The sequence below is a fragment of the Limanda limanda genome, chromosome 23 (assembly GCF_963576545.1).
Source record: "Limanda limanda chromosome 23, fLimLim1.1, whole genome shotgun sequence".
Lineage (NCBI taxonomy): Eukaryota > Metazoa > Chordata > Actinopteri > Pleuronectiformes > Pleuronectidae > Limanda > Limanda limanda.
This window is the reverse complement of record NC_083658.1, coordinates 8,528,770-8,542,831: the sequence shown is the minus strand read 5'-3', so window position 1 is coordinate 8,542,831 and position 14,062 is coordinate 8,528,770. Positions and strand designations below refer to the sequence as shown.

The window sequence follows — 14,062 nt, the reverse complement described above, 5'->3', positions numbered from 1 at the left end:
ATTACGTTGCACAGAACTGCCCTGAAACACCTTGAAATCCAGACTTGCAATGCAAAAGATCCATAAGTGCCATTTATGCCTGTAAATACCTATAATACGATTGATATTGTTATAGGTGGGAACCAGTTCTCATAAGTGTGATTGAAGTTCCACGACAGCACCAAAAATATGGCCTTGCCTTAAGTGAGGTGATTTCGCTGGTTTAGTCTGGATGTGGTCATCAGTGAGTGGGTGTCTGGGATCCAGCTGACAGGATCACAGTGTTGACTGTGTCGGGGCTTGTATCGGTGATTCGTCTTCTTCCCCGGTGGCCTGGCTGCGGTGAGCGTCCATTTCAGCTATTCGCACCTTCCTTCCATCGGATCTGTCTGGATGTGCCCCGTCACGCTGGGCACACGGGGCCCCTCGAGAGGGAGAGGGGGGGGGGGACAGGATCAGATTATGCTTTTAAAATGTTCTTGGAGATGGTTGATAATCAAGAGAAGAATTTAACTGTGAAGTTTGTGCGTCGCTTCGTTTTATCTGGTCTCAGAGGTTTTCCTCTCCCCTGTAGAAAAGACACAGTTTATTTTCTGTTCCTCTCGCCCATAAGTCACTTTATTTACTCAAATAGCACAAAACTAATTCAGGGCCACCATTGGTTGACATGTGGTCTTGCTACGGTTCACTTGTGGTCCAGATACGGCAAACAGGATCGGGCCATTAACCCACGTGGCATGTGGGCCGGATGACAGGGGCCAAATCAGGGCCAAACCCATTTAACTATGTGGGATTCTGCATCTGCACCGGGGACCTAGACACCTCAGACGAAGCCGATTAACCACAGAATGGAGAGGCTGGTCAGGGCTCGTGTTTGCGATGAAGACACATTGCACTTCTGAAAACCGCACGGCCACATTCCGTTCAAACGCTGGCTGTAAATCAAGCTCTGAAAGCAGACTGCAGAGTCAGGTGATTACTCACCGTGTGAAATATTGACTAGTTTCGGGTTTGAACTGGACGACCTCTCACTTCGGGTTTGCTCCGCGTGACATCCAACTGGCCGAACTCACCCCCCCACCCCCCCGACACGGAGCGTGGAGCACCTGCAGCCGGCGAGACAGCCGATACAAGATATTAAATACACTGGGGGTGTTAAGAAGGAGGCTGACATGGGGGCTAAACTTAGAGTCGGGCTCTGTGGCTCCAAAGAGCAGCGCCTGGGGAGAGAGAGGTTCAGCTCCACGTGCGTCATGTTCTGTTCGGCTGATGCATGAATCAAAACAGCACGACTGGTCCCATTAGAAAACATCAGCTGGGCCCAGTTCTGCTGGAGAGGTCGCCGGAACTGCAGCGCCGCCTGGGTTTGTTTTCACCAGGTTGACCTTGGTGAGTGTGAGGACCTTGGCACAAACACAAACACACACACACACACAGTAAAATGCAGCATTTGGAGCCAGCCATGAGATCATGAGAAAGACATCCTCATGGCAACGCTCCTGCACAATAGCAGACAAACAACCAGACAGCACGTGGGCGTTTGTGTGTGTGTGTGTGCGTGCATGCATTGGCACATTCAGAAGGCTACGTGCATGTACTCTTGGCCTCGTTTCATGGTTGAACTTCGGACTTGGCCTCTCGCTCCCCGGACTGAGAACTCCTTCAAATGTAAACTTGGACACATCACGTCAATTGTCCCCAGCAGCTTTACGTCGTGTTCCGGTCATAAACACAGTGATTGGTTTGTTTTGGCTCGGAATGCTTGTCTTCCTCCGGAGGTTTTAACATCTTATCCTGAGTTTCACGCCATACTTGTCTCACCCCCCCCCCCCCCCGCTCCCTGTAAGTCTGTAAAGTCAGTTTGATTTATGTTGCTCAAAATCACACATTTGTATCGGAGACATTAGAGCTGCATCGTTTAGAAAACCACAACAGCATTTTGGCTTAATAGGTTGTCAATGATTTCAGAGTCTGACTAATAAAACCCTCAATCTCTAGATTCAGGATTTAAACAAGAGAGAAACCAATAAAATAAAAAAATAAAAAAAACGTGTGTGCAGAATCATGCTTGTTCTCACATTCGAGTGGAAACTTGAACATGTGCATGTATATGTATGAGCAGGAGTTGAGATCATTACAGCTCCTGTTCGAAACGTATACAAGACTAATGTGGAAACTTGAAATCATCAGTGCACACGGACTGAAAATTGAAGTAGAGACGTCTTGTTTCCAGTAGACTTTTGCATATCCATTGATTCTAGATTTGTTTGTGTGATTTAAATAGGCAGATTATGGTTTATTGGCCTTCAAATTTAGATATAATTTCACTTCTGTATTGCTGCCACTGCACATATAAGGGCAATAATTCTGCTTTGCACATTGAAACTTTTAATCACTTAAAGAAAGCCATGCACATTGAAGGTTTTAAAGTGACATGGCGCCCCCTGGTGAAAAAACAGATGCCCTTCCACTGCTCATTATGGACATTCAGAATAACTGCTGCGTGATGAGGTAAATTCAGTGCTTCTGCCTTCAGGAGACACCAGAGAGATTCATCACCGCCGCTCCGAACTGGAGGACGGACTCTATAACTGAATTTAGAAATGCAAAGTGGAGCTCGACCGTTGCCGTCTAGGATCCTTGCAGGGTAATTGTGCAAAGCTGACACTCTTAAGAGGTTTTCTGGCCAGGGCCAAAGATTTCCTGGGATTGCATCATGGAGCAGAAAGAAAGTAAGAATGTGCAGGAAAAAGCCTTTTTAACAGCGAGCAGCGAGTCCCTGACACCCATCCTGCAGCTTGAAGGAACAGGGAGCCTTGTACGTGATGCAGGAACATCTCTGTTTGTCCTCCGCAGCCCATTTTGCAGGACTCGCGGCCCCCTTGCCCCCGACTTCAGTGCGGAGGAATTCCCAGAGCACTTCTCTCGTTGCTTTACAGTCCAGCGGCGCTAATGCTCGCAGGAAACAACCCCGACAGCTTTATGGCACCTCGTTCAACCTTGAGGAGGGAATGCTGCTAGGCTACCTGTTGCTGCGGCAACACTCGCACTGTTTGTACACATTTCGCTGTATCTTTTTTTTTGGTGTCGATGACGAAAACCCCTGCAACACAGCATGCAGCTCTCTCACTGTCGTCCTCTGGGGGCTGTTAGCTCCACTGATGCATTTGATATGTTTAAAAAAAACTTTAAATACAACATGAAACTATTATTTTTACATTCTCAAGGGGAGACACAAGTATTCTTCTAAAACCTTCCTCAAGCTCTCTAGAGCAACATATTAACTGCCACTTAATGCTATTACTGACACATTTACACACAGTATATCCGTCTGCATATTATTACAACACAGTTATATTCATGGGTTTTGAAACCCAAACAACTGTTATACAGCTAAACGCAAAACTGACGCCTCCTGAGCCAAAAACAACTTCAAAATGTTTGACACAAACTCTCTAATATTCTTATCAAGCTCATTTGAAGATGTTCTCACGTTGCTCGGTCAAATAAATCCGAACCTCCCACTGAGCCAAAGGGAAAGGTGGTGGTTTGGCATCTCAGGGATTTCTGGCCTCCTCTGGTTCCCTAAGTTTGTTCATCACTGATTTCACTCGCTGTTATTGCTGTTTTAGATTTTGTAACTCTGCACTATTGGATGTTACGATATTTTCTTTGTTTGTCTGCTTGTTGTTTGTGCAATTTCCTGTGGCTCCAAATAGAAATCTTTGTCATTGTGGATTCAGAAGAGGTTCAGGCTTTTCTCAGACGCTGTGTGGTAACGAATACGGCTTGAAACCTTAAACTTGCTTTAGCTATAAGGCTTGTTTCAATCCAAGGGGACCTTGTGCGCTCCTGTTCTAGTTCTGGTTGTGAATGATGTGCAGTGCACGGATGATGAAGTTGCTGCAACATTAATCAGCAGGCAGGAAAGATTAACAGACGAAACAACCGATTTCAAGATGAACTGATAAAATGTGCATGTGAGGCACTGATGCAAAATCAACCTGGTTCCGAACTCCTCGCTGCCAGAAAAACGACAGACACAATGACGATAAATATCGTCCCGACGCCAGGATCGGATATTTGATTTCACAGTCCCCTACGCGGATGCCTCTTCGCATTCATCACACCTGACCAGCACTTTGTGAAGGAGCGTGTGCCGTCCGATCGGATTAAGCGTGGATCAGACTTCCCCCCCCTGCTGCTCACAGTTACCTCTGATGCAGCGTTTGCTCTCAGCCAACGCACGCTGGGTTCAAAATGAGCATTTTAAACTGGATTTATTTTTCATGGCGATTCTCAGTTTCAAATCTGTTGTTTCCCTTGACAGATTCATAAAGTGCCATCTTCACAAAGGGATTTTTGGGGATGTTGCATTAAGATTCAAGTGTTTTTTTCCGACGGGATCTTGCACAGGATAAATAAGAAAAAATGTTGCAGGAGTCGTACTTTAATTCACTGTAAGAGAAGATTTCATGTGTCCACTGCAGACCAGCAGATCCTCCTCAGGATATACTGCCGCTCTAACATCTTTCCCTCCCCTCTCTTCCCTTTCCCTGCTCCCCTTTGATCTGCATTTCTCTTCCCCTCAATCATCCTGACAGCGGCGTGATGTCAGGCTGCAGGAATCCACGCCCGTGATTTGTGTGTGCCTGTGCTGCGGCAGTTGTGTACATGCGCGCATGTGTCCTGTGTGTGTCTGCGGGTTGCTGCATGCATTGCCAAGCTGTCCACATAGGCCGCTGTGTGCGCATGTGCGTGTTTGCATGTGTGTGTGTGTGTGTGTGGGTTTGCATGTGCAAGGAGTGGAGAGGTAGAGTTTTAGTGGCACACCTGTTTCCTCACCTTTCACCCTCCTGCTTTTAACGGCCCTCCCTCCGCTTTACTCCCAGCGCACATGAGAAGTGAAGTCATCACTCAAAGCCCATCCTTGTGTTCATTTGAAAAAGATCCTCGTGTCCCAGAGAGCGTGTAACTGCTTTGCGAGGGGAGAAGTTGCTGTTCCAGTTTAGAATCCTGAGTCCAATGACTCCTAGAAAAGGTTCACAATCATAAAGTCCTAAAATAATAAGCCTAATCGCTTTCCTAAGTGTTCAGATGTGTGATAAAATTACCCAAAGGCCATTATAGACGGACTTCATGGACTTTATGAGTTAGCGAGTGGCTGGTCGGCTGAGTGAGTTCATCGCGTAAAATCTTTGAATGAATGAGCCTTTTGACCTGGTAGCTATAGTCGGAGAAACCTTGGTGGTCCCGGCTAGACTTGTCCAAAGTGCCAAGTGTTTCCAGTAACAGCTTTGCTTTTGGCGTCAGACATTGTCCTCGCTGCTTGATGAGAGCACGAGGTATGGAAGGGCCGAGGGAGGGGGGGAGGAGGAAGAGAGGGAAGGGGAGCTCGTGAATGAATAAGCAAACTCTTTTTTTATTTATCTTGCTAATTTTAAACCGTGCTAGCGGACGGGTTGTTGTAGGGATTGTCATGAAAGTTTGTACAGATGTTCAGGGTGCACAAAGATGAATCCTACCGACTTTGGTGAGAGATAAATGTTAGTTGTTCGTGCCACAGCATCAACAACCACACATGTTACCGTCAGGCTGAACTGGGATGACTTTGGTGATGTGTTGGTTTTGTCTTCACATTAGTTTTTGTCCTTGCTACTCTTGAACCTCAGATGAGACAATTGCTAATTAGCACGTGTAACACATCCCTATAGTTACGTTTTGCATACCTGACATACAAAGTCACAGGCTTGTGCTTGAATGATCCTTTTGTTGCCTTCGCTGTCAAAACCAAACCTGAGCCGCCAAGTCCGTTGCATAAGATCTGAGCACCTGTTGATCAAAACATCACCTTGTGGCAACGATCCCGCGAGCAAAATGAAAAATGACTGTGCTGTATTCAAACCGCTCCAACATTGGCTGCACGGGATTAGTCGGAGGACAAAGCTCGGCTCAGTCGTCTCTCTGGGCCGTTTCACACATGTCACACACCTGTTCGTTCACGCTGTCGTTGTGTGTTGGCGCGAGAGATGACGCATCGTGATGACGTGACGCACACAGGTACGAACACGACACTGTCAGATCCGCCGAGACTTTGACATATCTGTTGTCCAAGTAAAAATATCTCTTTGCCTAGGACATATTAAATCAAATATCTGTTTCCTCACCGGTGACAGATTCAGATATTTCATCCGACAAAAGACGGCTCCGACGTTGTAATCCGAGGTCTCGCGTTACAGATGCTTGCTAATTACGCTTTGTGGTTTGGCGGTCATGTTTTCACCCTCCTCTCCGAGCTGACAAGAAAACAACACAATGCGGTCATGGTGAAAATACGAGCGCACACAAGGAACACAAGATTTCAACACAACATATTTAGAGCCACTGTTTTTTTTTGCCTCATCCAGGAGAGAAAGGCCCGAGAGGAAATTTCCAAACTTATGCCGCACTTTCATTTAGCGCCACTGATTCCAAACGTCTATTTACACCCAGTCTCTATTTAGACTTGGACTGTGTTAGTGTGAAACTGACAGCAGATGCTGGGATGATAACAAAGGAAAATGGGATTAGCTGGAGTTTTATCGTATCAAATTGGATTATCAGATTTAGTTTAAATCTTGTTTTTGTCACATTTAAAGGAAAAGTTTATTTTGGATTTAAATCAATGAGCTTGATTTGCAAAGCTCATCATGTTTGTCAAATCATTTAAGCGCATTAAGTGCATTACAGGTCTCATTCAAATCTTTAAAAATGTGTTTTGAGCAGCGTAACTACAGTTCAACAAATTATTTTCACCTCTGCAAACACAAATCAGCTCATTCCTGGACGGCTCTTTTTGGACATTCCAAGTGTTCCCAGTTTTGCTCCAAGTTTCCAGTTGGAGCAACAAATAACCCAGTTAAGCAACATCAGGACCATCACTCACCGGACGCGCCGAACCTTTTTGGTTACAAAACCTATTCACTCAACTCCCACCACGACAGTAAAGGACTGATTCGGAGACACGTCAAATCCAATGTGAGGCGATTTGTCCTGCCCCCCCGGTGAACCTTTTTGTGAACTAAGTGATGTATTTCTGATCCATCTCGGAGATTCTGCAGATACGTGATACTTGCACATGTAGGAATCCCAGCGGGGCCGCGTTACACGTCTGGGACCCTCGGATTTGTTTGCGCAATCTCAGCTCGAATCTGAAACCTCCGGCTTAAAAGCACGTTTGAGTCGGTGTGAGTTGATCGACTACATTCTAACGATGCTCTGGGTAAGATTACACAAACACGGATAGTCCTGTATCTTTGCACGTTGCCTAAATCTGTACAAACACACACACACACACATTCAGAGCAGCCCTGTCTATTGCCCTGCAGCCCAGATCTCTGAGTAAGTCGATGTGGAGTCTGTGTTAGACGGCAGGGAATTACCTCAGCCCTGAATCATGTGGCGCCGTGCCTAGAGTGTTCACAATGCAATCACCCAGCCATCTTTCTTACACATAGCTGTCAGAGGGCAGCACACACACACACAAGCTGGACACACACTCCAGGAGCCTCGGACCGGTCGTTTCTGAAGCTGCGATTGGAGCGTGTGGTGGGATTTTCATTAATGTCTCAGTGGCAAGCCATGGACTGATGCTGAAACTATTTTTTTCTTTAAATTTTAACCTTGTTTTCCTTTTTTCCTTGGAAGGACAATAAGCACACACACAGATAAATACCATCAAAGTGGTGTTGGTTGCCAATATCAGATATTAAATCCAACTTAAAAAAATTGCATTGGCAGCGGCAGAAGTTATGAGCAGTACGATTTTTATGTGCTAATGCCGGAGATTTGATGTGTTTTAGAATCATTTAGGTTTAACTAGCATATTAAAGTAAAAATAGCAACACCACAGTGTAAAAATACTTAAAAATAAAAGGCCTGTATCCAATATTAGATTAATGTAGATATACAGATATATTGTTGGCAAAAAATTATACATATTTGATTTGATTACTGACGAATTGATATACTGTACAAGCTGCATTTTAATACATAACATATATTTCACCTACATAGTACTGTTGGGTTGTTTTTCTATGCATTTCTTATTTTTTTTATACGGATACATTTAATAATCTGCTAAATGACAAGTACATAATAAGTATAGTAGCATAAATAATTGTTCAGTAGTTAAAATTGAAAGTTTAAGTTTTGCCATTCATTTATACTAGTTAGTTATATTAGTGGGCACATGGAAAAAGGAATGGGAAACCAATTTGTATCTTTCTCTGTATATTCATTTTACTCTCATTTATTTATTTACACTCTATTCATTGGCTGTTTGAGTTAATATAAAATCCTGTGACTTCATTTCACCGATTTTTTATTTGATCCCTTCTTTTGCTTTTCATCCAAGTAAATACAATTTAATCAATTCTTCTCCAAACAATCAAAAGAATATCTCGCTGGTCTGTGTGAATGAAAGAAAAGCTAACAGGTCTGTGTTTATTGTCGGGAGCGCGTGATTAAAATTGACATCATTATTTTTTTGCGTTGCCAAGTTACAAATGACCAAACAAAAGTGACTGCGTTGTTGTGAAAGACCGTCTTTAGCTGGAACCGCAGCTCGGGAGCTCGGCTCGTTTGGAAACATTTCAATGTGAGTCGAGCTGGATGGATGATGATGTAATGCCTGTGGGCAGAATGTTCTCTCTTACATCAAACACTCAGAAATGAGTCCCAGCATGCTTTTGTTTCTGCTCTGCCTTTTTGGATGTATTTATTTAGTCCAACATAATGCCGAAAAAAGTAATAAATGACTTGGCAGAGGAGCTTACAGTTCTCTCGCAGCTTACAGCATTTATCTATTTATCATACTTTGATCGAAGTCAGTGAGTCACTGAATGGGCCATTCATAAACCAGATGTCACAAAGACACAGTGTGTACTCCAAACAGACCCTGGTAGGTAGCCACAATGCCTTTGATTCATCGCTCGCTAAGTCCCGTACGCCCGATGTTGCCCCGTTTTTCCGATCCATCTCCCGGCCCAAACACATCAGGCCACCAATCAACATCTGTAAAACAGACAAAGTGGGTCGGCAAGACGAGTGCGGTCGCCCCACTGCTTAAGTCCTCTGGCAAACTGATTTGGCTGACTTTCTCATAATAATAAAAAAAAAGTTCACGTTCTGGTGGAATTCATCAGCCGTGAATAACGATCGGCAGCTTTTGGGTAATTTGTTGAGCCAGCGTTGAAGCTCCGGGATCTACATGCGTTCTGGCACGTCAGAGAATCGGAGGCGTAATGGCGCGTTGTGGCTGACGGTTGGACGTGATGATGACGACTCTATTACCCCGATTTAATAATATTTAATAATATGGAGGGCAATGACAACACGGTGCTGCTGAGCTGGATGGATGACAAATGTGGAACTGCAGGTGTAGCGAATATGTTCAGACTTGCAAACACACTCTCTTGCCATTTGAAATCCAGACTCTTCTCCTGATGTTGATGCGCCCTGTGCTTGTTTAATACAGTATTGATTTATTTTCTGGTATCCAGAGTCTGTGCACGGGAAGTCCAGGATATGTAGGACATCAAACTGGGGCCGGTAGAGTGATACTGGCATTCATTCCCACTAATGTATAAATGCTCTGGCCAGAAAAATGTAAATAAAACATTTCATCAGTCACAAAGTAACTCCTGGAATGCACTAAACTTCAAGGATAGATTATATTTGACAGAGTAAAAGCATCTGCGTATTTTCTTCTTGTAAGTTTTTCAAAGTCAAGGGCGTGCGTTCATATTTTGCACTTTATGTATTCCTGTATTGTTTTTTGTTTGGGATGATAAATAATGTAACACAGAAGACACATGGCTCAGAAAAGATCATCTCATCCTTTCCTCTTTGATTCCATCAACAGGTAAAGGACCATGCGATCCCGCAGCAACAGTCTGGAGGACATAACCAAGGCCAAGCTAGTGCAGGCGGACACGCGCAAGCGATCTGCCGAACGCGAGGCGCCCTCGGGACGGGCCGAGCGCCGCAGCCGGTACCGCGAGCCGCCGGATGACACCGGCACCATCCAGCGGAACCACAAGACAACAAAGAACAGTACCTGCTCCGGCGGGAGCGGCAGCAGCAGCAGCAGCGGTGCCACGAAGGCCGGTCGCAGGGAGAAGGGCAGGGACCTCTCCCGGGATGACCTGGTCTTTCTGCTGAGCCTGCTGGAGGGAGAGCTACAGGTAAAACTGTGGAGATGATGCATGGAGGAAACATGGAGGAGGCCCTGAGAACATTTTGCCCAGACAGCAGCCCTCAGGCCTGCAGACATGGGCACTGACCCCAGTCAGACATGTAGTCAGACACAGTGGATCAGCAGAATAAAAGCCTGTGTTCATAGACAGCCGACAGCTGAGACAACTTCCTGTCATTCTGCATCCAAGAATCTCCCGGAGGAGTTGTTCCATGATATCAACAAGGCAACGTCTGCCTTAATATAAAGTTGGCAGCTTTTCTTTAAGACCGAATCATTAATTATAGTGTGTCAAATTGGCTTAATGGTGAAAACAGAAAGATCTATTGTTTTCAAAGCAGTGGAGGTTTTCAAACTGATTTCTTAAAGTTTGTCAAGTTGAATCTAACCAATTTCGCCTATTCTCTCCAACTGCAGGCCAGAGACGAGGTGATCACAGTCCTGAAGGCGGAGAAAATCGACCTGGCGCTGCTAGAGGCCAAATATGGATTTGTCACACCGCAGAAGGTCCTGCAGGCTCTGCAGAGAGACGCCATCCAGGGCAAGGCAGACGACTTCCAGGAGGACATTTACGAGAGGCCCATGGTTGAGGTAACACCAATGTTTAATTCTAGCTAAAGTATTTGGCACCAGAAATGGCTGCGATCAATGACTGAGTTTTTTTCAGCTGGATAAGCTGGTGGAGAAGCAGAGGGAGACGCACCGGCGGATGCTGGAGCAGCTGCTGATGGTGGAGCAGTCGCACAAACAGGCCCTGTACAAGCTGGACGACGAGAAGAGGAACCACGGCGAGTTCATGAAGAAGAGCGACGAGTTCACCAACCTGCTGGAGCAGGAGCGGGAGAGGTCGGTTTACTAAGAAGTAGAGACTCACAACCGCTTGCAGATTGGGTTTATGACCCTCTTCCGGAAAAAAATGCAAAACAGATAATCACTTCCAAGCGTTGCTGACCCTGCTGTCTTTGCAAAGGGCAAATTCTGCATTTAAATAATACCACTGCTTCCATGTGAAGGAGGTATTATTATGATGTATGTGTTTTCAGGTGTTTTAAGTCATGTTTTGAGACATGACGTTCAGATAAAATCCAGAGAATTGGTTCCAGACTTTAATCTAACTGATATTTAAGCGATATCCATTATCTCCTCACCAATCCGGGTGTTTTACGAGTCAATGTCAGCGTGTTTCTCAAAGTTTGAGGGGCCTTTTGAATCATTTAAATCATTTTGTCTTTTCCCTTGACCTTGATGGAGGATATACAGCGGCCTCTGAATAACACTGAGACCAGATTGACTTGCTCAAGAGCAGTTTTCAGCTTGTAAAAGAGTGGTCCAGCTCCTAAACCTGTGTAATGTTAGTATTAAATCTCACTTTTCTTCAGGATTGCATTAGAAAATCAACCCTAGGGAGGTCGATCATTGTTTTTTAACTTGACTTGGAATCGGTTCTTTATTTCTCTTGAGCAAAACCAAGAGTTTTCTTCTCTCTCTGGAGACAATGCAGGATTTTGTCAACAGAATTTAGGTCCGAGCCGCAATACACAGATAAGATTTACATCCTACAGCTCGGCTTGATGGCAGCACTGAGGATATTCGGGGAACCAGAGTGAAAAACCAGAACCCTGGAAAACTCATACGGGGCTACAGTGAGTCTGCATTTCACTGGCACGGAAGCTCGGAGGCAGCGGCTCGTGATGAGGGGACACTTGAAAATCAGACTGTTTATGCTGCGGTTGCATAATGTGTTATGATGTGGGGATTCTCTAAACATGTGCGAGTTCTTAGGAATTTATTAGGAGTGCTTGGATTTGTAGTTCCGCCCGGGCTCAGATTTTTAGCCACGGCAGAGATGTTCATTGTGAGCAGGTAGTATTTAACTGTACGCCTAAGTGCAGCCTCGTCTTCGTCTGAGTCCCACGGCCGGAATCCTCACACTTATTCCATCAAGTGCAATGAAATACAACCAAGCTGCGTCAACTGTGCTATACTAACGGCCTCATCCCAGCTGTAATTCCATCTGTGTCACGTTAGGAGGCATTTTGCTCCGAGTGTCCCGGAGTAGGAGACAACTTTTTCAGATTATTCAATCCATGAAACTGCTGTAACGTTGACAGAAGCCTGGGTTGAATTAGTCCAAATGGGCGTTCGACATTGCCAGCTGAGACGGAAACGGCTGAGGTGGGAACACGTCGCACTGATTTCTTCTGAGTGTCACACAGAGCTTCCTCGGCTTCCTCAGGAACATCACATGTTCTTACACAGACGTTCACGTCGAGCGCGCCCTCAGCAGTTTATCTCACAAAGGAAACACAGCTGGACGTCGCCCCGTGACCCATCCGGGACAATCACATCATGGAGCTTTATCCGCCACGCGGGGTGTTTGAGTTGGACCAGAGACGCGGCGGGACGGCGGCCTGCGCTCCGTCCCCGGGCACGTCAGGAAGGACGGGCTGCCATGAAAAATAGGCCCCCGTCCAGGGCCGAGCTAATTACCGCGTGAGAAAAAGGCGAAGGATTTATTCGACTGAGAGGAAGAAACACAAAAAAAAGAATAAACCAACCTAATGGCTGTTAGAAGCATCAATCACGGCGCGTGTTTAACAAGATGCCAGATTACCATGGAAACAGTTGATGAGTGTATTTTTTCAGCCTCAAGTTCCAGTGGACTTGGGCATTAGCGCCTGTACAAGGAGTCGGTGTTGAACATCTGCTGTTGTCATCCGTCTCAAGTGGTTGAAACGCAGCGTTGTTTATGTAGCTGAGGACTTCGAGCGCGTGCGGAGTTATTAGGTAAACGTGTGCGTTCCGAGGTGTCCTCTTACCTCATTCTCTCCCTGACTTGTTGGTCCAGACAATCCTCACATGAGACATTACAGCTTTTCAGTGCCGCCATTTGGATAATTATAAGTTATGCGATATGGCTCAGCTCCTTTTTTTGGCTCACAAATAAGGAGCCGAGCTGCATTTGTGTCTTTAACTTCAACTGTTGCTGTTACTTTGCGTGTAAAGATTGTGTCTCAGAAGTTTTCACTTGGATATTTACTGTTATTTTGATGCTTTAAAGGTTGGGTTTTTATTTCTGGATTAACTTTATCTTATGTTTTACTGAGGGTTGAGGGCAGAGGATGTTTCACCTTGTTAAGCCCTAGGAGACAAATTGGGATATTTGAAAACCGGCTATACAAAACAACTTGGATTGATTGAAAATTACTTGGATAGAAACTGGGGAAATGTCTTAAACGGTGCAGATCAAACTACAGTTGCATTACCATGGCCTAAGAGTCTACGTGTGTTTTTAAAAAGGTAGACAACACGGTGTGGTAAAGCTCGAAACTTTCAAATTCCTAAAAGACAGACCAGAGTCGGGGGAAGCCGATTAGTTGATGCAACCAATTTGTGGTTTTATGGGGATTAAGAGCGGGATTGTTTTGTGACGTTCTGAGGTCGTCAGCTGACGTTTCAGGGACTCATTCCAAAATTACTGCTCTGCACATTACCAACTGCGAAACCACAATTTGACATTCTAACAGCTAATAGACACCACACATAACAAGGTGTTAATAAGTGAGCTTTGGAGGTAGTGCTACCTTCGAACAGAGCCCGGGCAGCAGTCATGTCACTTTTGTGAGTTTGAGGTTTTTATAGAAAATATGGTTAACGTGAAAAAATGTAAAATAATATAACCTGGGATGTACTCTGCTGTCAAAACATCAGGAGCTGATGTCGAGCAGGTTTTAACAAGACGGGGAGAAGATATATTTCTGTCGTATAACAGTCCACTGATCCTCTAAAGATGTTGAGGCAGACATGTCATCAAGACCGCCGCGGGCCGGGAGAAAGGGAGAATCC

At 45.2% G+C, this 14,062-nt stretch overlaps 1 protein-coding gene across 1 annotated transcript; it reads left to right on the top strand.

The window, feature by feature from the left end:
- The first annotated feature begins 9,893 nt into the window (after positions 1-9,893).
- Positions 9,894-11,075, top strand: LOC132997019 (filamin A-interacting protein 1-like). Its single transcript, XM_061067389.1, has 3 exons — positions 9,894-10,205; positions 10,634-10,807; positions 10,884-11,075. The coding sequence occupies exons 1-3, from the start codon at positions 9,894-9,896 to the stop codon at positions 11,073-11,075; spliced, it is 678 nt and encodes a 225-aa protein (XP_060923372.1).
- Positions 11,076-14,062: the final 2,987 nt, after the last annotated feature.